This window comes from Oryx dammah, unplaced genomic scaffold, assembly GCF_014754425.2.
Source record: "Oryx dammah isolate SB20612 unplaced genomic scaffold, SCBI_Odam_1.1 HiC_scaffold_25, whole genome shotgun sequence".
In the NCBI taxonomy this organism is placed as follows: Eukaryota; Metazoa; Chordata; class Mammalia; order Artiodactyla; family Bovidae; genus Oryx; species Oryx dammah.
The window spans coordinates 5,966,794-5,991,334 of record NW_024070209.1 but is presented as its reverse complement, the minus strand read 5'-3'; the positions used below and the strand labels follow the sequence as shown (position 1 = coordinate 5,991,334).

The 24,541-nt window shown below is 46.3% G+C and overlaps 2 protein-coding genes and 1 long non-coding RNA gene across 6 annotated transcripts in view; 1 reads left to right on the top strand and 2 right to left on the bottom strand.

The window, feature by feature from the left end:
• Window positions 1-599: 599 nt before the first annotated feature.
• RPL31 (ribosomal protein L31) lies at window positions 600-23,622 on the bottom strand. 4 transcript variants are annotated; one of them, XM_040267698.1, is made up of 7 exons: window positions 23,618-23,622; window positions 23,164-23,166; window positions 5,471-5,477; window positions 5,170-5,276; window positions 2,181-2,306; window positions 953-1,065; window positions 600-664 (listed from the first exon to the last, which is right to left on the bottom strand). In XM_040267698.1, exons 4-7 carry the CDS (start codon window positions 5,274-5,276, stop codon window positions 633-635), a joined length of 378 nt encoding a protein of 125 aa, XP_040123632.1. In that variant the 5' UTR covers window positions 5,471-5,477; window positions 23,164-23,166; window positions 23,618-23,622; the 3' UTR covers window positions 600-632. The 4 variants fall into 4 exon arrangements, with proteins under 4 accessions (XP_040123632.1, XP_040123631.1, XP_040123630.1 ...); XM_040267697.1 differs by lacking the exon at window positions 23,164-23,166; XM_040267696.1 differs by lacking the exons at window positions 5,471-5,477; window positions 23,164-23,166; window positions 23,618-23,622 and adding an exon at window positions 5,670-5,776.
• Window positions 5,878-24,541, top strand: LOC120883599. Its single transcript, XR_005725819.1, has 3 exons — window positions 5,878-6,188; window positions 8,846-9,129; window positions 23,718-24,541. It is a non-coding gene; the product is annotated as an uncharacterized LOC120883599 (long non-coding RNA).
• Window positions 9,508-24,541, bottom strand: part of NPAS2 (neuronal PAS domain protein 2) — a 125,840-nt gene continuing 110,806 nt past the window's right edge. Inside the window, exons 18-20 of the mRNA XM_040267695.1 lie at window positions 23,896-23,988; window positions 13,728-13,893; window positions 9,508-10,938 (exon numbers count right to left, since the gene is read on the bottom strand). Coding sequence (XP_040123629.1) covers window positions 10,771-10,938; window positions 13,728-13,893; window positions 23,896-23,988 — 427 coding nt within the window. The 3' untranslated portion in view covers window positions 9,508-10,770. The remainder of the gene's footprint in view (window positions 10,939-13,727; window positions 13,894-23,895; window positions 23,989-24,541) is intronic.

The following is a 24,541-nucleotide window of genomic DNA, read 5'->3' as shown; positions in this document are numbered from 1 at the left end:
TTTATTCAGTGTCTAAGGTTTGGACTGGATACCTGGAGACCCGCCCCCCAGCAATGATGTTCACAGCATACACTCCAGGTAGCCTCCAATCCCACTACCATCATCAATGGGGTTTCAAAAGGGCACCTCTTTGCCATTTAATCCACATCAGTGATGAAACATAATCCCCACAACACCTTGGTTTTGGGCTAAATTTAACCTAACATTTGTTTGTCCTTTTAAGAAAGGTTAACTCTGACCTTTAGCTACATGTGGAAATGGCAACCCACTCCAGTATTCTTGCCTGGAACATTCCATGCACAGAGGAGCCCTGTGGGGTCGCAAGTAGTCAGACAGGACTGAACAACTGAGCACAAATCACAAGTAAAAACACCCCATAGGATTACCAAATAATTGAGCTAAAAACAACAAACTGTACCTCTTTCATTAAATCTAAGACCCTCAAAAGCCTACCAGTTTAGTCTTTTAAAACTCCTGGGAGAAGGGGCCCAGTCATGGCAGCTGGGACATGCTCTCCAGATGACCCTGTAACTGGGAAATGCTTTAAGATACACAAGCCTACTTTACCTCCAACTAGAAAAGGAAAATCAAGATGCGAAGGCAGTTCAATAACTTTATTGGACCATCAGCAATTAGTTCTCATCCACATTGACTGTCTGTAGATCTGCAAAAGAAGCGACAGCCGGTCACCTTCCACACACACACCTCATCCCATGCTCACACAAGAACCTTTTCTGCAAGGGCTTAGGCAAGTACTATCCTGAATGACCTTTCCCAACCCAGATACAGATGTGTTCTGTATCCTTTTGCATTTTCCCAAAAAAAGGTTTACTGACTATGCCTCTTATATCCCTACTGGAAGGATCCAGAGATACAAGTAAATAGTGTTTGTTGAAGAAATGAACTCAGGTTATAATAGGGCCAAGGATTTAAAAAATGAAGTAGACCTTACTTTTGAAAGTGGTGACGGGCACATAGGTAACCAAAGTATAGAGCTTGTTTGGTGAGTCTTCATCTTCATTACGTTTTCTGGACAACCGCACACGCATCCGGTATGGGACATTCCTGAAAAAACAGAAAACACAGGTGTCTTGGGATGTGGAGGTGGAAATGGCAACCCAATACCAGAACACTCCAGTAATCTTGCTTGGAGAATCCCATGGACAGAGGAACCTGGCAAGGGCCCATGGGATCTCAAAAAGTTTGACATGATTGAGCATGCTTGGGATGTTCCTGTCTCAGCGGGCAGCCACCACTGCCACAGCAGTGACCTCAGCAGAAATGTCATAAATGTTGGCCATGGGAGCTACGTTAAATCCCAAGCAGCACTAGGTGAACACGTGCAACTGTTAAACGTTCAGTTTCCCGGCCTCACACACACAATCCTCCTCCTGGCTCACCAACCTCCTCAGCAGCATCACAGCTGACTGCACCCACTCCTCTGTTGACCCGAAACTTCTCTCAGTTCATGGGATACCCCTCTCCCCATCTCAAGGGAGCCCACAGACAGCTCCTTCATGAGACACTCCCCGCCACGACAGCCCACTGCAGGGCTAAAGCTCAGGTCCCTGTCGCTGCATCCAACCCCAATGTTAAAAGACCACCCAGATGCAGACAGTGCCCCCACCCTGCTTGTCTCAAACCCTCTGGTCCCACTTCTACCCTGGCCCCGTAACTATGCTTTTTAGTAACCCCCAAATCTGCCTACAAGCGGGACGTCTCAGCCTGAGCACCCGAGACCTGGCCGCACCATTTCTTGTATGCGTTGTGTGTGGCTGGCCGCTCTGTGCACTGTGTAACTGCTAGAAGTCTCTGGCCTGTAGCCCACCCCCACCGTGGACACTGCTCTTTGGTCTAGAGAAAGCCAGACTCCACACCGACCTACAAGGTCTGTCTGCTGCCCAAGTTCATCCTCACTCACTGTTCTCAAATCACACTGTCTACCGCACTTTAACCAACCGCTGTTCCCAGGTCACGTTTGTTTTATGTGTGTGATGCGCTTACCTGATCCGCACACTGCTGACTCTTCCAGGTCTCAGTTCAACACCAGGTTAAAAGGCCTCCCCGCAGATGCTACCCTACTTACTCCCTGAGCCGCGGCCACGTGATCTTTTTCTTATACCTCGCGTGCGTTAGCTCAGTGGAATGGTGAAATCTGTTTACACTCAGACACTCAGTACCTGATCCCTTTGGCCCAGACGGCTTTGTTGAGCCTGGTGTCGATGCGCACGTCCGGGGTTCCCATCTCCTTCATGGCAAACTTCCGGATTTCTTTAAGTGCCCTAGGGGCACGCTTCTTGAAACCCCTGAGATTCAAAAGTGAATGAAGTGAGTACAAAATTAAACACACAATACAGCGTGTTTTCATGAAACAAATCTAAACCTCTAACAACACAGGAACCATTCTTCACCACTATGTCATGCCTGCCAGTTACACAATGGTAGTCTTCTCTGCACAATCTACTTCCAGTAATGTAGACAAGGACTCTGACCGTGATCCTTAAAAGATGCTAATATATACACTGGACAACACTTTCTCTTTTTCTGATAAAGCAAAAATACCCTCAAGCTCTGATACCATCTGCCACAGAGATCAAAGAATGTTAGAATATGCTTGAACACAAAGCACACAACCCTGAAGGAAACACTGTCTCATCAGGTTTCGGCAATCACTCAATACTAACTTAAAGGTTAGTATTAACCCTTATTAACTTGGTCTATGATTATAATCAAAGACAAGGGTTTGAGATGCACCAATTTCCTCTCAAAAAACAAAGGCCAACAGTTAATGCTTCGGATTTCTCAGCATGTATCAGGCACTATTAACCTGTTGTTTAGATACGGATACATAATTCTTTGCTGCTGCTGCTGCTAAGTCACTTCAGTCGTGTCCGACTCTGCAACCCCACAGACGGCAGCCCACCAGGCTCCCCCATCCCTGGGATTCTCCAAGGCAAGAACACTGGAGTGGGTTGCCATTTCCTTCTCCAATGCTTGAATTTCATGCTTTCAGTTAAATACAAAATGTGAGAAAGCAGAGCTCTATTACTGGTTGAAATGATCAAGCAGTTGGTTAAGTGAAGGCTGTTCCAAATGGGGCAGAGACCAAAAGTTAAACAGACTGTGAATGTCAGGAAGAGCCATATCAAGTTACCATATCTGCCCCCTCCCCAGCCTCCTTGAACCCATCAAACAAGCTACCTTCATTCACTTAAATATTTAACCAGACTCCACACCATGTTCAAAAATGCTACAAAGAAAAAACCAGAGAAAGGAGAAGAATAGGCAAGGGGGCTGCATGTAGTTAAGATGGCCACAGATACTGAAGTCAAGATCCAAAGATGAGGGTGCCTGTTTAGCTACCTGTGAGAAAAAGCATTATGGGGGTGGGTAAGACTAAGCTCAAACTGCCGCCCTGAATCAGATACTTGCCAGCTATGATTAAGTAAGTAGCCAACCCATGTAGAATCACAGCAGAACTCTGGCCTCTTAAGATGGTAAGATGGGAAGCCAATGGAGGGTCTGGGAGCAGCCCAGGTGTTTGGAGTGGAGGAGGGAACCAGGAGCCCATCAAGGAAAGTTCTTGTTTCCTTGGTGGTGGGACCAGTGTACTCAGGCTAAGGCAGGCAGACCCAAGAGGACATGCCCACTTGCCAACAAAAAGGGAAGGCTGCAGGGAACCTGCAAAGTGTGTGGGGGCAGCATGGACACAGAGACCAGCGGCAGGCCGCAGGGGTATGTAAAATTTGAAATGCCTGTTAAAAACCATGTATGCATCTTAACAGCAGCTGGACATAAGAGGCCCTAAAACTAGTTGCTATTACCAAGCATAGTTAGAGAAGGGCTGAGTCCTGGACTCAAGATGATGGGATGTGAGGAGAAACAGAGATCAAGGAGGAGCAGCTGCAGAGCCAAGAAAAACACAAGAATGTGAAATCCTAGGCAGTAAAATGAATGAACAAAGAACTGCCAATTGTTGCCCATCAGGAACTAAAAACCCATTCATTTAGTACTGTGAAGGTCTTCACTTAGGGCTTTTGTAACAAAAATGCCTGAAAAACTCATCCACCTGCGATGGCTCACACCCACTCTTCTAAGGTCTGGTTAACTTGTGTGGCCTGTAAAACATCACCCTAGGACTTACTCTTCACCCTTTTCTCTCTGGATGCTTGTCTACCTCCTCCTCCTAAGCTAGGAGGGCAGGATCTTTCGGTTTCCTGTTGAACCCACAGACCCCAAGACACACTTATGTGCTCAATGTGCTCCCAACATGAATCCACCACGCCCCAAATGGAAAGACTCCACATACACAATACTGCCTGGCTCACACATGATCAACACCTGGCTGGAAGTGCCAGGCCACATGTAGGTCCCTCACAAAACCAGCTGTCCAGATACAGCAGAGACCGACCAAGCCAGTCAAGAAATTCTTGCAGGGCAACGTTTGCTGTTAAAAAAAACTCCAAACAGCAGCATTCAAGAAAAGATGCGGTCCCCAGTATCACTAGTCAGCACCATGTGCAAAAAAGGGAAGGCACTACAACGAAACCTCCAGAGACCAACACCCAGAACCTGCACGTTGGAAATCACCCCCAATATTCCTGTGTATCGCCAATGCACAACCTCCAGGTGTCCTCCCAGCAAACAACGCCACCAACACATCCTTTCCTGGTCTCTACAACCGTCTCATTCCCAGTATTACGACTTCCCCAGTGTCAGTACCCATCTGTGTAGGTCAGGGAACTAAAGAAACCGCATCACAGCGTTCCTGTTCTTGGCCGGTCCGGCTTCAATTAACTAGTGAACTTGACTACAAAGACCTAGACACATCAGCCCTCCCTCCTGCACAACCCTCAGGCCCGCCAGGGTTTTATTCTACGACAGAGCAACGAGTGGGCTGGTTTAATCACCTCCGTATCTCCCCAAATTGGCTCTCCCAGAAACCTTACCGTTCTATCTCCCGTTTCTACGTATCAACCTCTGAGGCATTTCCCTTTAAACCCTATAAAGCTTAAACAGGGTCCATGGAAATAGACTTGAGCTTTCGCAGCATTAATGCGTAATTTTTGGCCCACCCAGCCTTCAGGCTAGACAGACTCAGGGACCACCAGACCGTGATTTCGGGAGCCCCCAACAGCAGGACCGGCGGCAGGCCGCAGGGGTACTCACACTCCATGGATGCGCTTGTGAATGTTGATGGTGTATTCTCTTGTCACCACCTCGTTGATGGCGGACCGGCCCTTCTTCTTCTCGCCGCCCTTCTTTGCGGGAGCCATCTAAACAAACCCAGGCGACAAAGCAGCTCAGGGCGAGTGCGTCAAACCTAAGTGAAGCACTCCCTCCTGGCCCGGCCTCACGCAGCCACCCTCGGTACGGTTTCCGAGGACAGAAAGTCCGGCCAGGTCCCTGAAGCCCCAGGTCTGGGTAGAGACAAGTATCCGTATCCCTTAGGTGCCCCCGCCCCGGAAACCCTGCAGCTCGGGTTCCCCCAACCCTGGCCTCTCTCAGGCTCAGGGAGCCCTTAAATGCAGCGCAGATTCCTTAAATGCGTGCGCCGGGGACGCGGGGTCCCAGGCCAGCTCAGGACAGAGCCTGCAGGCGTGGTCAGCACAATCCAGGTAGAGGATGGCGCCGGATTACTGCAGACGAGACTCCGCAGCCATACTCACCCTGCAGCGCCGGCGTTGGAAAGAAAGAGGGCGAGGGATTGTGGGAGAAGGAAAGCAGCCTCGCAAGTACAACTTCCGGGTTACCTGGAGGCGGGGGAAGGAAGAGGCGCTGCTGTGACGCAAGCAGCGCGCGCCGGGGGCGGGGGGGAAGGCGTGAAGGCCTCTGGGGCGGGGCCTCGGGCGTCGCGCTTTCCCTCGCGGCTTCCTATCGTCGGTCTCCACCTCCTGCGCGCGAACGAGGGTGGGAGGGGCTTGCGGTTCGCGTTTAAGTCTTCAGAGAAAATGGGATCCTGGTCCCCAGGTGGACGGGGCCAGGGGAGGCAGAGAAGATGCACTTCTGTTTCGCCCACTCGCTCAGTGATTCGGCCAGCATTGCCTGAACTTGTGAGCCTGGTTGGCAGCCCGGAGATGACCTACGTGCCTCCTGGCCTGGAGGGAGCCGGGAGCCTTTCCCGGCGGCAGCGATCAGCTAGCTGCAGAGATGCAGAGGGTTAGAGTTACGAGGGAGGCAGAGCAGAGGTGGGTTTGCACAAGAAGCGTTTCGAAATTAAAAGCGCTAGTTTGCAACTGACTATATGAAATGTCAATTTAGGAGACAGTAGTTGATAAAATCACCTTAGAAAGGGAGAGTAAAATACTGTGTGCAGTCTATTATATTGGAGAAATCCATGTGATTTCGTGACCTTAAATATGTTTTTAGCTCTATCACAACAGAATGACCCAATAACAGCAATGGAAGCAGCGCTTTCATCCAACACCTGGTGTAAAGTAGGTACCTTGAAAATGAAAAGGGAGGAACCTGATGCCAGGAGGTCAGGTGTGAGTTGACAGACTTCATGGCCAAGTCCCGGGTTCCCATGCCAAACCCACGGGTTCAGAACTCTGGACCTTCCGTCTGCTGATCAGAAACTGCATTCTCTTCTGGAGGGGCAAGGGCATGGTAAAAATCTTTCAACCTAGGAAGGATGTAAAAATTTTGAGGATTGAGTTATTGAAACCCTAGAATAGTATGTTAAAACTGGAGCACTTATATGTATGGCTGAGTCCCTTTGCTGTCTGCCTGAAACTATCACAATACTTTTAATCGGCTCTGCTCCAATATAAAATTAAAAGTTTAAAAAAAATAAAAAAGAAAATAAAAATAATGAGAATTATAAATTCTTCAATCAGGAAAGAAAAAACAAAAACTGGAGCACTGAGAAGGTGTTAGGATGAACCTGGAGTGAAACACAAGTTAGCTCTCTGATAGTCATATTTTGCACCTAGTTTTGATGTAAGGATACTTAATTTCATTATATTTTGTGGGTCCTTGTACAACTTTAAGAAATCTGTATCAGAAAAGATTTTACTGTAATAAGTGTTAATATCTAATCTCTTTTCATCACTGGGTAAATTTTTTTTTGGGTAAATTCCTAAATATTGATTTATTTGTTGTTTAAGTAGCATATGATTAATAAGGGAAATTTTGAAGTGAAATATTAGTCCCTTTAGTCCAACTCTGCAACCCCATGGACTGTAGCCCGCCAGGCTCCTCTGTCCATGGGATTCTCCAGGCAAGAATACTGAAGTGGGTAGCCATTCCCTCCTCCAGGGGATCTGACAGGCAGATTCTTTATGGTCTGAGCCACCAGGGAAGCCCCATAAATTAGTAAATTGGACATTAAATGGCGTATAGAAGTTAGTGGTGACTATCTTTCCATGTCCCAAATCCTCTCTGACAGAAATGGACTTACCAGCATGGAGGATACAGTTTTTCAGTTTGTCTGGATGGGTTGGGTCATGGCTGCACTGAAAGAGATGGGGACATTGGGAGGGGCAGATGATTTTAAAGGATTAAACTAAATTAAATTCAGGACCTTTTAAGTGCATATAAAGTGGTTACCCAAGTTGCAGTATATATTTTAAGGCACATATTATTTTACTGAATGCACTGATGGGTTACCCTGCTTCTCCCATAGCTAGACATTGGCTGGATAGACAAAAATCCTAGAGAAGGTTTTCCTTTTTTCTAATGATTTTTTTTTCCCCTGGAAAAATAAAGGTGCTTCACAGATGCCACAAGGCTGTGTATTTCAGCCATTCAGTCAACCATGTCACGCTTACAGAAGTATGCTGTTGTTTGTACTATTGCACATAGGCGTTGTATGAAGTTCATACATATGTATCCAAAAAGCCACACATGCCATTACGCCAGAAGACTCAGATTTGTTGTTTGTCTTGGTTACTAATGGCTGACTTTAAAACCTTCAGGCTTCACATAAAGTGAAGGGAGAAACTTAGGTAATTTTTTTTACTGAACACCCACATTTTACCAGATAATTCAGCCAGAGTCCAACATATCATGGCTTTGCACCTTCTCACAGTTGGCCAGTTCACCATATTGTGATATACCATTGTATAAACAATGGTATAAACAAACAAAACCTTAATTTAATGGGCATTAGTTGCTGTTAGAGACAAGATACTACATTTTAGTAGAGTTAGTTTAAAATATTCTAAAGCTTGGTATATTTCAGAGTTCATATTTCAGTCACTTCTCATGAGCCAAGATTTTATAGTTTCTAAGTAGAAAGGTCATGACAAGTTTGCAAAACAGTCTTTAAATCAGCACAATTAAATGAATCAAAAGTTTAAGGATTGAACTTCCCCTGACATTATGTGGGTTTAAAGAAATGTACTCAATAAGAGTTTTCTGAGTTTACCCAGACTGTGAACATGTGTAAAGTTTAAGCAATATTAAATTAATTTAGCAGCGTGACATAGTCCACCCTCTTCTAATGGCTTCCAGCTGGAAAATCCTACCACAACAAATATGCTGTTTCCATTAAAAATTTGTTCTGTTTAGAAGTGCAGATTCTGACAGCCAATTAAAATACAAATTCTTTTACAGAAATACCAGATCTGGAAACCTTTGAATTTACCAAACAGTTAAATTACAAAATAGGTAATCTAGTGTCACACAGAATTTTTGTTTTAAAAAGGGTCCATTTTGGATTCCTGAGAGTAAATGATCCTAAGATATGCAAAATATTTAGACTTACCTTTTTTTCATGTAATTCATATGGCAGTTGTGTGAATAATTAAAACTCCTTTTGATGTATTTATGTGGCAGCCTCTTAGGCCGCTGAAAACTGATCGTGGCCAGAGAATGGAGAGGGGTTTTCTCTCTTTTACAGGGAAGCAGGTAGAAACACAGAGCTCCAGTGATGAACAAGGAGGGGAACTTGGTTCTCTTGGGCCGCGCTCTGCTGAGCGTTGCCAGCTCAGTGATCCTCAGTCTCAGTGTGCCAGGGCACCCTCATGCCAGCGTGCTGAAGCCTCATGGAAAACGGGTGCAGTCTGCTGTATCTCCCCTATCCACATGGTGTGTGCACAGGTCTCCCACACAGACACACAAACCCTGGGTGCATCACTGCTACATAAGTGCTGGCAAGCAAGAGGCCATGGAACCCTAGCCCAGGTGAGTTTAATTATGGGCTGTACCTGCTTCTGTGGACAATGGCTTGGTCATCTCTATGGATTACCCATGTCTCTTAAGTTAGAGATATTTCCAGGAACTTTTTCTGGTTTTGTCAGTTTGTTTTGTTATCATTTCTAAAAGAACCATTGATTTCTTCTGGCACAGTCTTTAAAATAAAGATCAGGATCCCAATAGGCTGAGATGCATGTGAGCTCAAAAAACCTAAGGCCATTTACCCAGATTGTTGGTTGCTCGCTCCCACCTTTTCTGCATTTTTGATTATCCTTAGAAACGTGTTGAAATTAAAAAATAAAAATGTTTACTGATGAAGAGAGGTATGAATGCGTCAGGAACAAGGTACAGAAACTGCCTCAAAAGGAAATTATACAAATGTTAATTTATTACAAAATGTCCACTCACAGAAATACACAAGAAAACTTTTATCCTTTTATATTTTGGGAAAGGAACTGGTGTCTCAGATACAAAATAATTTACACAGAATCCATACAATTTTATTTTATATAGAAATAGGTCCTTATTACAACGGCTGTACAAGTCACTACACTTCGTCTTATAATTACATAAAATCTTCTCTTTAGAAACATCTCAACAAAACATACAAAAAAAGCAAAGTGCATTTCTGAAAAGGAAAATCCACTCCTGGGTCTCGGTCAGGAAAGATGTGTAGAAAGCGGCGGCATCCTCATGCCGAGGGCCAGCATGGGGGGAGGGGGGTTTCCTGGGGTCCTGCCTGGCCTGTAAAACCTTCCCTTTCACAGTCCTCGAGTCCTGTCGGAATCCCAGAACGTCACCTGCAGGATTGTACTCTGCGTTGAGCCCACCTTTGTAGTCGCAATCACCGGGAGGTCAACAGGAAAAACAGTCCAGTGTTACATTCAGGATAAGAAAAAAAAAAAAAAAGCCGATCACCAGAACGATGTGGGAAGAAGAGTCTCATTCCATTAGGGTTTAGGCGGAGGGTGGGAGGTGAGGGGCTGCAGTCTGGTTAATAATGCCCAGCTTTGCTTTCTGATTGGAGGGCTGTTTTTGTTACTGGGGTCTCCTCGTGAAGTCAGGAGACTTGATTTAAAAAACAAAAACAAAAAACAAGGAAAGTGCCTAAATTATCTCCTTGTGCAGCTGTGCAAATTAAGACAGAAATGATCATCTAAAAATAATGAGGAAAAAAAAAATCATCTCTCCTTTCAAGACATCGCTGACCGGGTGCTTCTCAGAGGAAAGAGGGTCGGGAGAGTAAAGGCCAATGAGCACATGCGCACGTGGCGCAGACTGGTCCACGCTGGGGGGAGGGGCAATCCAGCTGAGACGCTCCGTCTCTAAGCTGAACAGAGAGATGCACTGATGCGCTCAGCTGGGGACCGCGGTCGGTCCGTCCGGGTATGGTTGTAGATTGTGGCTGTGAAGCACAGGGAAAGGGGAAACAGGGCCAGCTTCCCTGCTCACTCATGTCCATGCTGGCCGCCGCCCTCGGACATGGTCACCACCCAGGAGCTCTGAAATGGATGCGGCGTGCACGAAGTTGGGGTGTCCTTTAAACTCTTCTCCCCAACTCCTTGGCCACCCGCCCCCTCGTCCGTCCATTGGTTAAAGCTGATGTGACCCAACCAAGGTGCCCGGCCACTACCGGGGCGGCTGCTGGAGGCCTGAGGACTCAGACAGGCTGCTGACCCTTCGGGCCGGGCGCGCGGGCCCCGGCGTTGGGTAGCCCAGGGTCCCTGGCTGTTGCGAGTAGGTGGAGAGAAGGAGGGAGTCCTGCTGCTCACTGTGCAGAGAGGTTGGCACCTGCACCTGGAAAGAAAGGAACCAGCTCCAGGGAGGGTTCTGGGGTTCAGGGACTCCTTCCCTAACTGGGGTGGTGATGCAGTCCTCCTCAGATTGAAGGGTCCTCCTCCCCAGCCTGAAGACCTGGGGGAAAGGAAGCCCAGCTCTCCGGCCAGCACTAGGGGTTCCCCCTGGCCGGGTGGCCGGGGGCCTAGGCTGCTGGAAATGGTTTCTTGGGCACATGCACAGGAGCCCCCACTAGCCTGTGTGGTACTGGATCCTGGAACCTGACACCACACGTACGTCATTGCCTGCACAGCATCCAAACAGGCCTGCAGGCCACATACTTTTCACTGGTGGTCCCAATTTCCAGAATCACTTCCAAATACTGCCATCTGCCAGGAAGCATCCTAATCTGAAGCTCAGAAACTCACTGGGTTTTCCTGGTGCCTCAGATGGTCAAGAATCCACCTGCAGTGCAGGAGACCTGGGTTCAATCCCTGGGTTGGGAAGATCCCCTGGAGAAGGGCATGGCAAACCAGTCCAGTATCCTCGCAGCCTGGAGAATCCCATGGACGGAGGAGCCTGGGGTGGGGGCTACAATCCACAGAGCCTCAAAGAGTCAGACACGACTGAACAACTTCAACTGGTCAGACATTAACTCTGGAACCTTCAGTCTCACCTCGCACTATTCCCAGCCATGAAATCTCCCCTCCAAGGAACCCAGTCCACCCTGTTTCTGAAGCTGTGCAAGGCACATCTGCCCCCTACTTCGGCTCAGGCTGCGTCTGTTGTTGAAACGTTGTCCCCCCACACCTCACACTCAGCCATCCACACGTGGAGTGTTTCCGTCCCCATGCCTCGTCCTTTTTTGACCTTGACCCCCAGCCCCAGTGCTCCATTGACAGTGACCCAGGCCTGGCAGCTCTCTGTGCTGTCCCCTGTCCCCCTGCACTCAGGGTCCCTGAGTGCCCCTTGCATCCTTAACCCTGCATCTGGGTGGAACAGGCACCTGCAAGCACGCTGGTGGCTCCCGATGAAGGAACAGGTAGACGGGCAGCCTCTAGCTTTCCCCCTGACTTCTCCTTGCCTTCTCCCCTCATCAGTTCCCATCCCAGATCACTCCAGGGTCCTGCAAGCTGACCAGGGAGCAAAGCTGAGGTCCAGAGTTAACTCCTACTAAGATGTGGTGTTGGAGAAGGCAATGGCACCCCACTCTAGTACTCTGGCCTGGAAAATCCCATGGATGGAGGAGCCTGGTAGGCTGCAGTCCATGGGGTCGCTAAGAGTCAGACACGACTGAGCGACTTCACTTTCACTTTTCACTTTCATGCATTGGAGAAGGAAATGGCAACCTACTCCAGTGTTCTTGCCTGGAGAGTCCCAGGGATGGGGGAGCCTGGTGGGCTGCCGTCTATGGGGTCACACAGAGTTGGACACGACTGAAGTGACTTAGCAGCAGCAGCAAGACGTCGTGTCAGGGAGATCTGAAAACTATGCCATAGCTGGTTTAGCCGCCTTGAAATTCAATTACAATCTAGAACTCGAGGAGGACTCTGCATCTTGGTCACCCCGCACATTCACCTATGGCTTCGAGGATGCCCAAGTTGGGCAGGCGGGGGTGGGGGGGCAAAAGCTACACTGTGCCTTGAGGCTGTGGAGGAGGCCCCATTGGACAGGAAGGGGCACCTGGGCATGTGTGTGAGGGAAGGCCAGAGCCTGAGCAGGCACTTCTGTCCCATCTGAACCCCCAGCCACTGGCTCACACCCCTTCCTTCCAGTGCATGTGGCACTTGCTTAACGTAAGAAGTGACCACAAGATTACCTATATATAATGGAATATTACTCAGCCATTAGAAAGAATGAAATAATGCCATTTGCAACAATGTGGACGGACCTAGAGAGTGTCATACTGAGTGAAGTCAGTCAGAGAAGGAGAAATAGTGTTTGACATCTGTTATATGTGGAATCTAAAAAGAAATGATACAGATTAACTTATTTACAAAACAGAAACAGACTCACAGACTTGAAAGAGAAGGAACTTATGGTCCCCAGGGGGGACGAAGGGAGAGAAGGGATAGTTAGGGAGTTAAGGATGGACATGGACACACTGCTGCATTTAAAATGGATATCCAACAAGGTCCTACTGTACAGCACAGGAGACTCTGCTCATTGTTAAGTGGCAGCCTGGATGGGGTAGGAGTTTGGGGAAGAATGGATACATGTATATGTATGGCTGAATCCCTTTGCTGCCCACCTGAAACTATCACAACATTGTTAATCAGCTATACTCCAGTATAAAATAAAACGTTAAAAAAAAAAAAGAAGTGACCACAAGGAAACATGTCCCACATTTTCCTGGAAAGCCTCAAATTCATGCAATGTTATCTCATTCATTTAAAGGAAGTTTGATGAGCCTTTAAACCTGATGTAATTTTCTACTTGTATGAGATACTGCGTATAAACACACTAACAAGCCCAACAAACATGGCAATCAGTGTCTGATTTTTGCTCTAAGAAAGTATAGACACCATAATAAAAATTACTTTTTAAAAAATGGACCTTCTTAGCGCATAACGACAAGAGGCCAAATAGCTGCTTCTAAGTTTCTCACACTGTATATACATAGACTTTGTCAACTTGAAGCATGATAAACTTTAGAAATGATAAAGTTTCAAATATGACTCTGTCTGAGGCTTATTTTTATACTGACGCCTAGAACCCCGTTGAAAGCCCGCAACAGAAGGAAGGGCCCATCAGGACTGGGCTGGGGGCTTGGCCCTGTCTCCCCCTCCCCAGGCGCGGCCCAGCCCCACCTGAAGAAAGTGCGGAGGCTGCGGCTGGGCCTGTGCAGGCTTCAGGGGTGACGGCTGGGAGGTGGTGAAGCTGGGCTGCAGCCCCATCAGCAGGACAGGGGTGGCGGCGTTGCTGCTGGTGGTGTGCACGTCCGGGTTCTGAAACACGGCCTGGCTCTGCGGATACCTGTTTGGTGACACACAGAAGAAAGACCTTTATAAAAACTATTGACCTGACACCAGGGACACGGATGACAAGAGGAAAAACAGACAGACAGGACTTATCACAGCTAAAACCTTGTGAGCATCACTCTCTCCATGCAGTGAAAACACTGCTGGAAAAAAAAAGCTGCCAGAAAAATCTTTGCAAGTCCTATATCTAATAAGAGGTTGATATCCAGCTGTATATAAATACAATTTCTACAACTCACCACAACAACAAATGCAAAGAACCTGGTTAAAAAATCGGCAAAAAGCTTGAGTAGACATCCTGGAAAGAAAAGGTACAAATGGCCAATAAGCACGTGACAAGAGTCATTAGGAAGATGCAAATCAAAACCAAATGAGGACTTCCCTGATGGCACAGTGGATAAGAATCTGCCTGCCAATGCAGGAAACAAGGGTTCGGTCCCTGGGCATACCACAAGCCACGGGGTAAACTAATCCCCACAAATGTTACCATGGCAAAACTGGGAGAGTCAACAGTGTGACCCAGCAGGCTGTTGGCATCATTGTAAACAAACAAGTTAAGGGCAAGATTCTTGCCAAGAGAATTAATGTGTGTACTGAGCATATTAAGCACTCTAAGAGCCGAGATAGCTTCCTGAAAAGTGTGAAGGAAAATGATCAGAAAAAGAAGGAAGCCAAAGAGAAAAGGACTTGGCTCCAGCTGAAGCGCCAGCCCTGCTCATCAACAGAAAATTGGATTAAAGATTTACTGAGCATGGCCTCACCCATCAGAACAAGACCCTGATTCCCCCACAGCCAGGCCCTCCCATCAGGAAGCTTCAACAAGCCGCTTAGTCTCATCCATCAGAGGGCAGACAGAATGAAAATCACAATCACAGAAAACTAACCAAACTGATCACATGGATAACAGCCTTGTCTAACTCAATGGAACTATGAGCCATGCTGTGTGGGGCTACCCAAGACAACGGGTCACGGTGGAGATTTCTGACAAAAAGTGGTCCACTGGAGAAGGGAATGGCAAATCACTTCAGTATTCTTGCCTTGAGAACCCCATGAAGCCAGGACGAAAGGCAAAAAGACATACACTGAAAGGGGAACTCTCCAGGTTGGTACATGCCCAATATGCTACTGGAGAAGAGTAGAGAAATAAGTCCAGAAAGAATGAAAAGATGAAGCCAAAGCAAAAACAGTGCCCCATTATGGACGTGACTGGTGATGGAAGTAAAGTTCAGTGCTGTAAAGAGCAATATTGCATAGGAACCTGGAATGTTAGGTCCATGAATCAAGGTAAATTGGAAGTGGTCAAACAGGAGATGGCAAGAGTGAACATCAACATTTTAGGAATCAGTGAACGAAAATGGAATGAGCGAATTTAATTCAGATGACCATTATATCTACTATTGTGGGCAAGAACCCCTTAGAAGAAATAGAGTAGCCCTCATAGTCAACAAGAAAGTCTGAAATGCAGTACTTGGGTATAATCTAAAAAATGACAGAATAATCTCTGTTTGTTTCCAAGGCAAACCATCCATTCAATATCACAATAATCCAAGCCTATGCCCCAGTTGAAGAAAGTAGGGAAAACCCCTAGACCATTCGGGTATGACCTAAATCAAATCCCTTATGATTATACAGTGTAAGTGAGAAATAGATTTAAGGGACCAGATCTGATAGACAGAGTGCCTGATGAACTATGGATGGAGGTTCGTGACATTGTACAGGAGACAGGGATCAAGACCATCCCCAAGAAAAAGAAATGCAAAAAAGGAAACTGGCTGTCTGAGGAGGCCTTACAAATAGCTGTGAAAAGAAGATAAGTGAAAAGCAAAGAAGAAAAGGGAAGATATACCCATTTGAATGCAGAATTTCAGAGAATTGCAAGGAGAGATAAGAAAGCCTTCCTCAGTGATCAGTGGAAAGAAACAGAGGAAAATAATAGAATGGGAAAGACTAGAGATCTCTTCAAGAAAATTAGAGATACCAAGGGAACATTTCATGCAAAGATGGGCTCAATAAAGGACAGAAATGGTATGGACCTAACAGAAGCAGAAGATATTAAGAAGAGATGGCAAGAATACAAAGAACTGTACAAAAAAGATTTTCATGACCCAGATAATCACGATGGTGTGATCACTCAGCTAGAGCCAGACATCCTGAAATGTGAAGTCAAGTGGGCCTTAGGAAGCATCATTACAAACAAAGCTAGTGGAGGGGACGGAATTCGAGTTGAGCTGTTTCAAATTCTAAAAGATGATGCTGTGAAAGTGCTGCACTCAATATGCCAGCAAATTTGGAAAACTCAGCAGTGGCCACAGGACTGGAAAAGGTCAGTTTTCATTCCAATCCCAAAGAAAGGCAATGCCAAAGAATGCTCAAACTACCCCACAATTGCACTCATCTCACATGCTAGTAAAGTAATGCTCAAAATTCTCCAAGCCAGGCTTCAGCAATACGTGAACTGTGAACTCCCTGATGTTCAAGCTGGTTTTAGAAAAGGCAGAGGAACCAGAGATCAAATGGCCAACACCTGCTGGATCATGGCAAAAGCAAGAGAGTTCCAGAAAAACATCTACTTCTGCTTTATTGACTATGCCAAAGCCTTTGACTGTGTGGATCACAATAAACTGTGGAAAATTCTGAAAGAGATGGGAATACCAGACCACCTGACCTGCCTCTTGAGAAACCTATATGCAGGTCAGGAAGCAACAGTTAGAACTGGACATGGAACAACAGACTGGTTCCAAATAGGAAAAGGAGTACTTCAAGGCTGTATTGTCACCCTGCTTATTTAACTTCTATGCAGAGTACACCATGAGAAATGCTGGGCTGGAGGAAGCACAAGTTGGAATCAAGATTGCCGGGAGAAATATCAATAACCTCAGATATGCAGATAACACCACTCTTATGGCAGAAAGTGAGGAAGAACTAAAGAGCCTCTTGATAAAAGTGAAAGAGGAGAGTGAAAATGTTGGCTTAAAGCTCAACATTAAAAAAACTAAGATCATAGCATCTGGTCACATCACTTCATGGCAAATAGATGGGGAAACAGTAGAAACAGTGGCTGACTTTATTTTGGGGGCCCCAAAGTCACTGTGGATGGTGACTGCAGCCATGAAATTAAAAGAGGCTTACTCCTTGGAAGGAAAGTTATGACCAACCTAGACAGCATATCAAAAAGCAGAGACATTACTTTGTCAGCAAAGGTCTGTCTAGTCAAGGCTATGGTTTTTCCAGTAGTCATGTATGGATATGAGAAATGAACTATAAAGAAAACTGAGCGCTGAAGAATTTTGAACTGTGGTGTTGGAGAAGACTCTTGAGAGTCCCTTGGTCTGCAAGGTGATCCAACCCATCCATCCTAAAGGAAATCAGTCCTGGGTGTTCATTGGAAGGATTGATGTTGAAGCTGAAACTCCAATAATTTGGCCACCTGATGTGAAGAGCTGACTCATTTGAAAAGACCCTGATGCTGGGAAAGATTGAGGGCAGGAGGAGAAGGGGATGATAGAGGATAAGATGGTTGGACTGCATCACTGACTCAATGGACATGAGTTTCAGTAAACTCTGGATGATGGACATGGAGGCCTGGCATGGTGCAGTCCATGGGGTCGCAAAGGGTTGGACATGACTGAGCGACTGAACTGAACTAAATGCTCCAATCACTACTGCAGAAAAAGCTGAAATCAAACAGTTCTATGAGGGCCTAAAAGACCTTCTAGAACTAAACCAAAAAAAAAAACCAACCAAAAGTCCTTTTCATCAAAAGGCCTGGAATGCAAAAGTAGGAAGTCAGGAGATATCTGGAGTAACAGGCAAGTTTGGCCTTGGAGTACAGAATGAAGCAGGGCAAAGACTAACAGAGTTTTGCCAAGAGAATGCACTGGTCACAGCAAACACCCTCGTCCAACAACATAAGAGACGACTCTACACAGGGACATTACCAGATGGTCAATACCGAAATCAGACTGATTATATTCTCTGCAGCCGAACATGGAGAAGCTCTATACAGTCAGTAAAAACAAGACCAGGAGCTGACTGAATCAGATCATGAACTCCTTATTGCAAAGTTCAAAATTAAATTGAAGAAAGTAGGGAAAACCAATAGGCCATTCAGGTATGATCTAAATTAAATCCCTTATGATTATACAGTGGAAGTGACAAACGGATTCAAAGGATTAGATCTGATAGACAGGGTGCCTGAAGAACTATGGATGGCAGTTCATGACATTGTACAGGAAGCAGTGATCAAGACCATCTCCAAGAAAAAGAAATGCAAAAAGGCAAAATAGTGGTCTCAGGAGGCCTTACAAATAGCTGAGAAAAGAAGAGAAGCTAAAGGCAAAGGAGAAAAGGAAAGTTAGATCCATATGAATGCAGAGTTCCAAAGAAGAGCAAGGAGAGATAAGAAATCCTTCTTAAGTGATCAGTGCAAAGAAACAGAAGAAAACAACATAATGGGAAAGACTAGAGATCTCTTCAAGAAAATTAGAGATACCAAAGGAACATTTCATGCAAAGATGGGCTCAATAAAGGACAGAAATGGTATGGACCTAACAGAAGCAGAAGATATTAAGAAGAGGTGGCAAGAATACACAGAAGAACTGTACAAAAAAGATCTTAATGACCCAGATAACCATGATGATGTGATCACTCACCTAGAACCAGACATCCTGGAGTGCAACGTCAAGTAGGTCTTAGAAAGCATCACTACGAACAAAGCTAGTGGAATTCCAGTTGAGCTGTTTCAAATTCTAAAAGATGATGCTGTGAAAGTGCTGCACTCAATATGCCAGCAAATTTGGAAAACTCAGCCGTGGCCACAGGACTGGAAAAGGTCAGTTTTCATTCCAATCCCAAAGAATGTTCAAACTACTGCACAATTGCACTCAAATCACATGCTAGCAAAGTAGTACTCAAAATCCTCCAAGTTTGGTTTCAACAGTATGTGAACCAAGAACTTCCAGATGTTCAAGCTGGTTTTAGAAAAGGCAGAGGAACCAGAGATCAAATTGCCAACATCTGCTGGATCATAGAAAAAGCAAGAAAATTCCAGAAAAACATCTATTTCAGCTGGTAAAGAATCCGCCTGCAGTGCGGGAGACCTGAGTTCAATCCCTGGGTTAGGAAGATCCTCTGGAGAAGGGAAAGGCTACCCATTCCAGTATTCTGGCCTAGAGAATTCCATGGAACAGGCCATGGGGTCACAAAGAGTCGGACACAACTGAGTGACTTTCACTTTCACTTTCTTCTTCATTGACTATGCTAAAGCCTTTGACTGTGTGGATCACAGCAAACTGTGGAAGAGTATTCCCATTCTTAAAGAGATGGGAATACCAGACCACCTGACCTGCCTCTTGAGAAATCTGTGTGCAGGTCAAGAAGCAACAGTTAGAACTGGATAAGAAACGATGGACTGGTTCCAAATTGGGAAAGGAGTATGTCAAGGCTGTATACTGTCACTGTGCTTATTTAATTTATATGCAGAGTACATCATAAGAAATGCTGGGCTGGATGAAGCACAAGCTGGAATCAAGATTGCCAGGAGAGTTATCAATAACCTCAGATATGCAGATGACAGCATCCTTATGGAAGAAAGCAAAGAGGAACTAAAGAGCTTCTTGATGAAGGTGAAAGAGGAGAGTGAAAAAGCTGGCTTAAAAATTAACATTCAGAAAACTAAGATCATGGCATCTGGTCACATCACTTCATAGCAAATAGATGGGGAAACAGTGGAGACAGTGAGAGATTTTATTTTCTTGGGCTCCAGAATCACTGCAGATGGTCACTGCAGGCATGAAATTAAAAGATGCTTCCTCCTTGGGAGAAAAACTATGACCAACCTAGAGAGCATATTAAAAAGTTAGAGACATTACTTTGCCAACAAAGGTCTGCCTAGTCAAAGCTATAGTTTTTCTAGTGGTCATATATGGATGTGAGAGTTGGACCATAAAGAAACTGAGGGCTGAAGATGATGCTTTTGAACTGTGGTGTTGGAGAAGACCCTTCAGAGTCCCTTGGATTGCAAGGAGATCCAACCAGTCCATCCTAAAGTAAACCATCTCTCTGGTGGGAGGTGGGAGGGGGGGTTCAGGATTGGGAACTCATGTACACCCATGGCTGATTCATGTCAATGTATGACAAAAGTAAAGCAAAATAAAGTAAAAATAAAAATTTAAAAAATTAAAAAAAAAATAAATCAGCCCTGATTATTCATTGTAAGGACTGATGCTGAAACTGAAGCTGCAATACTTTGGCCACCTGATGTGAAGGGCTGACACATTGGAAAAGACCCTGATGCTGGGAAAGATTGAGGGCAGGAGGAGAAGGGGATGTCAGAGGATGAGATGGTTGGATGGCATCACTGACTCAATGGACATGAGCTTGAGTAAGCTCCAGGAATTGGTGATGGACAGGGAGGCCTGGTGTGCTGCAGTCCATGGGGTCTCAAAGAGTCCAACAAGACTGAGGGACTGAACTGAACTGAAAGCACTCCAGAGCACCACACCTCTGGAGGCTGTTTGCTGCCAATACTGAGCCCACACACCTGTGAGCCCGCATGCTGCCGTTCAGTCTGTGAGCCTAGTGCCCCGTGCTCCACCACAAGAGCAGCCACCACAATGAGAGGCTCTGGCACTGCAACAAAGAGTCTCCACTGCTCACCGAAACTAAAGAAAGCTCTCATGCAGCGAGAAAGACCCAGCACAGTCACAGAAAAAAGAAGTCAAAATGAGGTATCATTTCATTACAGTACTATTAACGAAAAAAGATTGTACATAACAAGTATTGTTGAGGATGTGGAGAAATTGGAACTCTTGTGCCCTGTTGGTGGGAGGGGAAAGTGGTGTAACTGCTGTGCGAAACAGTGTGACGTTTCCTCAAAAAGTTAACCTTAGTGTTACCATATGATTCAGCAATTCTGCTTTTGGGTATATGCCCCAGAGAAGTGAAAGTAGGGGACGGAAACAGTTATTTGTACATCCATGGTCGTAGAAGCGTTATTGACAATAGCGAAAAACTGGAAGCAACCCCATGTTCATTGATAGAGGATAGACAAACAAGGGGCAGTGTATACAGACAGTGGAGTATCATTCAGCTTTAGAAAGCAAGGAGATTCTGATACAGGTTACACCATGGGCGAGCCTCAAAGACATTACACCGAGTGAAATAAGCCCATCACAAAATACAAATACTGTATGAGTCCACTTAGATGGGATACCTAGAGAAGACAAATTCATAAGAGACAAAAAGCAGAAGGCTGGGGGCAGAGCAAATAGGAAATTAGGGCTTCATGGGGACACAGCTTCAATTTGAGATGAAACAGTTCTGGAGATGGACGGTGGTGATGGTTGCACAAAAACGTGGATGTACTTCTGCTACTGCATTGTACACGTAAACAGAGCTAAAATGGGAAATTTTATGTTACACAGAATATACTTTTTTTTTTTATTTTAAAGAAAGAGTACTTGATGATAATGGCCAAGTAACAAGGGGAATGCCATTTGGGAGAAAAAGTTGGCTTAAAGCTCAACATTCAGAAAACGAAGATCATGGCATCCGGTCCCATCACTTCATGGGAAATAGATGGGGAAACAGTGGAAACAGTGTCAGACTTTATTTTTTGGGGCTCCAAAGTCACTGCAGATGGTGACTGCAGGCATGAAATTAAAAGATGCTTACTCCTTGGAAGAAAAGTTATGACCAACCTAGATAGTATATTCAAAAGCAGAGACATTACTTTGCTGACTAAGGTCCATCTAGTCAAGGCTATGGTTTTTCCAGTAGTCATGTATGGATGTGAGAGTTGGACTGTGAAGAAAGCTGAGCACCAAAGAATGACACTTTTGAACTGTGGTGTTGGAGAAGATTCTTGAGAGTCCCTTGGACTGCAAGGAGATGCAACCAGTCCATTCTGAAGGAGATCAGCCCTGGGATTTCTTTGGAAGGAATGATGCTAAAGCTGAAACTCCAGTACTTTGGCCACCTATGCGAAGAGCTGACTCATTGGAAAAGACTCTGATGCTGGGAGGGATTGGGGGCAGGAGGAGAAGGGGACGACAGAGGATGAGATGGCTGGATGGCATCACTGACTCGATGAATGTGAGTCTGAGTGAACTCTGGGAATTGGTGCTGGACAGGGAGGCCTGGTGTGCTGCGATTCATGGGGTCGCAAAGAGTTGGACACGACTGAGCGACTGAACTGAACCGAACTGGAGGAGTCCAGACCAGGAAAGAAATCGAAAAGTGTTAGCCACTCAGTCGTGTCAGACTCCTTGCAACCCCATGGACCATAGCCCACCAGGCTCCTCTGTCTATGGGATTCTCCAGGCAAGAAAATTGGAGTGGGTAAGCCATTCCCTTCTCCAGGGGATCTTCCCGACCCAGGGATTAAACCCAGGTCTCCTGCATTGCAGGCAGATTCTTTACCATCTGAGCCACCACGGAAGCCCAGAAATAGATATTTAAAGATACTATACAGGGAATTCCCTGGTGGTCCAGTGGTTAAGACTTCACCTTCCAAGGCAGGAGGTGCAGGTTTCATTGCTGGTTGGGGGACTAAGACCCCACATACCTCCTAGTCAGAAAACCAAAATACAAGACAGAAACAATACTCTAACAAATTCAATACAGTTGTTAAAAACGGTCTACATACAAAAGATCTTTTTTAAAAAAGATAACTATGGAGAAGTCCACTTATATTTTTAGAAGTGTTCTATCTCTACATGGGTCGTTTTATGGTAACAGGCACTGGGGGTTCCAAAATTTCAGGGGCCTGTGTGTGTGGGAGGCAGACTCTGACCTGCCCTAGAAGACGGAGTGTTAGGTCATGTCTGGAGGAGATGGATGGGGAGATGTGGATGGTATAAATTACTGGGTTGACCGAAAATGATAGTTTAGATGTTTCAGAGGAAAGAATTTCTGTTTTTGCCTAGTTTCCTGCATTTGAAACATCTCTGGAAAGTGATGTCACAAGATTCTGTGTTTCCACTTATCTGGATCATTTAGAAAGAACAGTCCAAAACCAAAACCAACATCCCGCATACCCCTCCAGGCAACGGAAAGCATCATCAAGAGTTTAAAGGCAGTTTCCTTGCAGTGTACAGCTCCCGCCACCCCCAATGCCCACCCCCACCATCATAGGGTTTTCATGGATGTAGGTATGGGCCCCAGTCTTCAGGAATGCTCAGTAATCGTCACTGTGACTATTACTACTGGAGGAGGACAAAGGAAGAGGGACTTCAAGCAGGCAGCCGCTAGGGCATGAATGGACGGCCTCTGCGTCTGGGCACAGCAGGCCTCATTAGCTAGCCCTGTCCTTGTGAACTTCTGACGCAAATGAAACCAGTGTTTATATGACCACGGTGTCTGCTTTATTTCAAAGGGCTTGGAACTATTTTCCAATGGCTTTTCAAGGATCCACTCCTCTGGCTCCAGGAAACCTCTGTCCCTCGTAATGAAATCGGCTCAGCATAGGTGCCCTGAGTACAGGGGGTGGCAAGTGAAGAGCCCGGGGCGAGGAGAGAGAGAAGGCTCCATGTCTGGGAGGGCAGGAGGGCCCTATGTCTGCACAGGGTCACAGTTCAGGGCCCATCCTTGGAACCACAGAGCAACAAGCTCTCTGCCAGCATCAGGCAGCCAGCCGGAGCTGCACAAGGGCCCTGGGGAAGGGGGACAAGGCTGTGTAAGACTCCGTTGACCCGGGATGTTACCCCTTAGGCCTGCACAGATGGGAAGACAGTGATGAACTTGGCATGTAAAGAATATTTCCTCCAGGTCCTATTCTCAGCCTGAAATGCTGACATGAAGTTTTCTCTCTTGACACAGGAAATGGAGGAAGAACGGCTAAGGGGAGGAGTCCTTTAGAAAGGTGTGGGCACATGTGGACCCTCCCTGCAGTGCCCGACTTGCAGGGGTGCGGCTGGTCGAGGCAGATGAAACCCTGCGGCCTGAGACCACTCACTGTGGCTCTCTGCCCCACCCCTCCCCAACCTGGGCCACCTACTTGACTTGCCGTCCGGTCCTCCCGACCTCTGAGGGCTGCCTCGCGTCACAGGATCCGGGCATCATGGGCTGGATAGGCTGGCTCAGCAGTAGCCTTAGAGCCGAGGAGGACAGAGATGGGAAACTGTGATCAGTACCCAAGCTGTGGACCCGCCGGCCAATCCGCACCTGCCGAGCCCCACTGGGCCCTTTCTGGCTGGCCCCACGGAATCCCTGCTGCTCTGTTCCGGAGGATCCTTGCTGCAGCAGGGCTCCTCCTCTGGCCTCGAGACCCCAGCCCTGTCCTGTCACTTCATGAGCTGAGGTCAGTTGCAGAGTTGATTAACAAATGAGTCATTTACAAAATGGAAACAGACTCACAGACTTAGAGAACAAACTTATGGTTGCCAGGGGGAAGGATGAGGGGATAGTTGGGGAGTTGGGGATAGACATGTACGCACGGCTATATTTAGGACAGATAACCAACAAGGACCTACTGTACAGCACAGGGAACTCTGCTCAATGTTGTGTGGCAGCCTGTGGCGGGAGGGAGTTTGGGGGAGAATGGACACAGGTATATGTATGGCTGAGTCCCTTTGCTGTCCACCTGAAACTATCACAACATGGTTAATCTGCTTTATGAAAAAAGCAAAAGTGTTAGCTGCTCA

Excerpts from the sequence above, each read along its gene's own strand:
- RPL31 (XM_040267698.1), bottom strand. The coding sequence starts at position 5,276 with ATGGCTCCCGCAAAGAAGGGCGGCGAGAAGAAGAAGGGCCGGTCCGCC. Across the intron at positions 1,066-2,180 it reads GTCTGGGCCAAAGGGATCAG|GAATGTCCCATACCGGATGC; the intron begins GTACTGAGTGTC and ends CTGTTTTTTCAG. Across the intron at positions 665-952 it reads GCCCGTCACCACTTTCAAAA|ATCTACAGACAGTCAATGTG; the intron begins GTAAGGTCTACT and ends CTTCTTTTGCAG.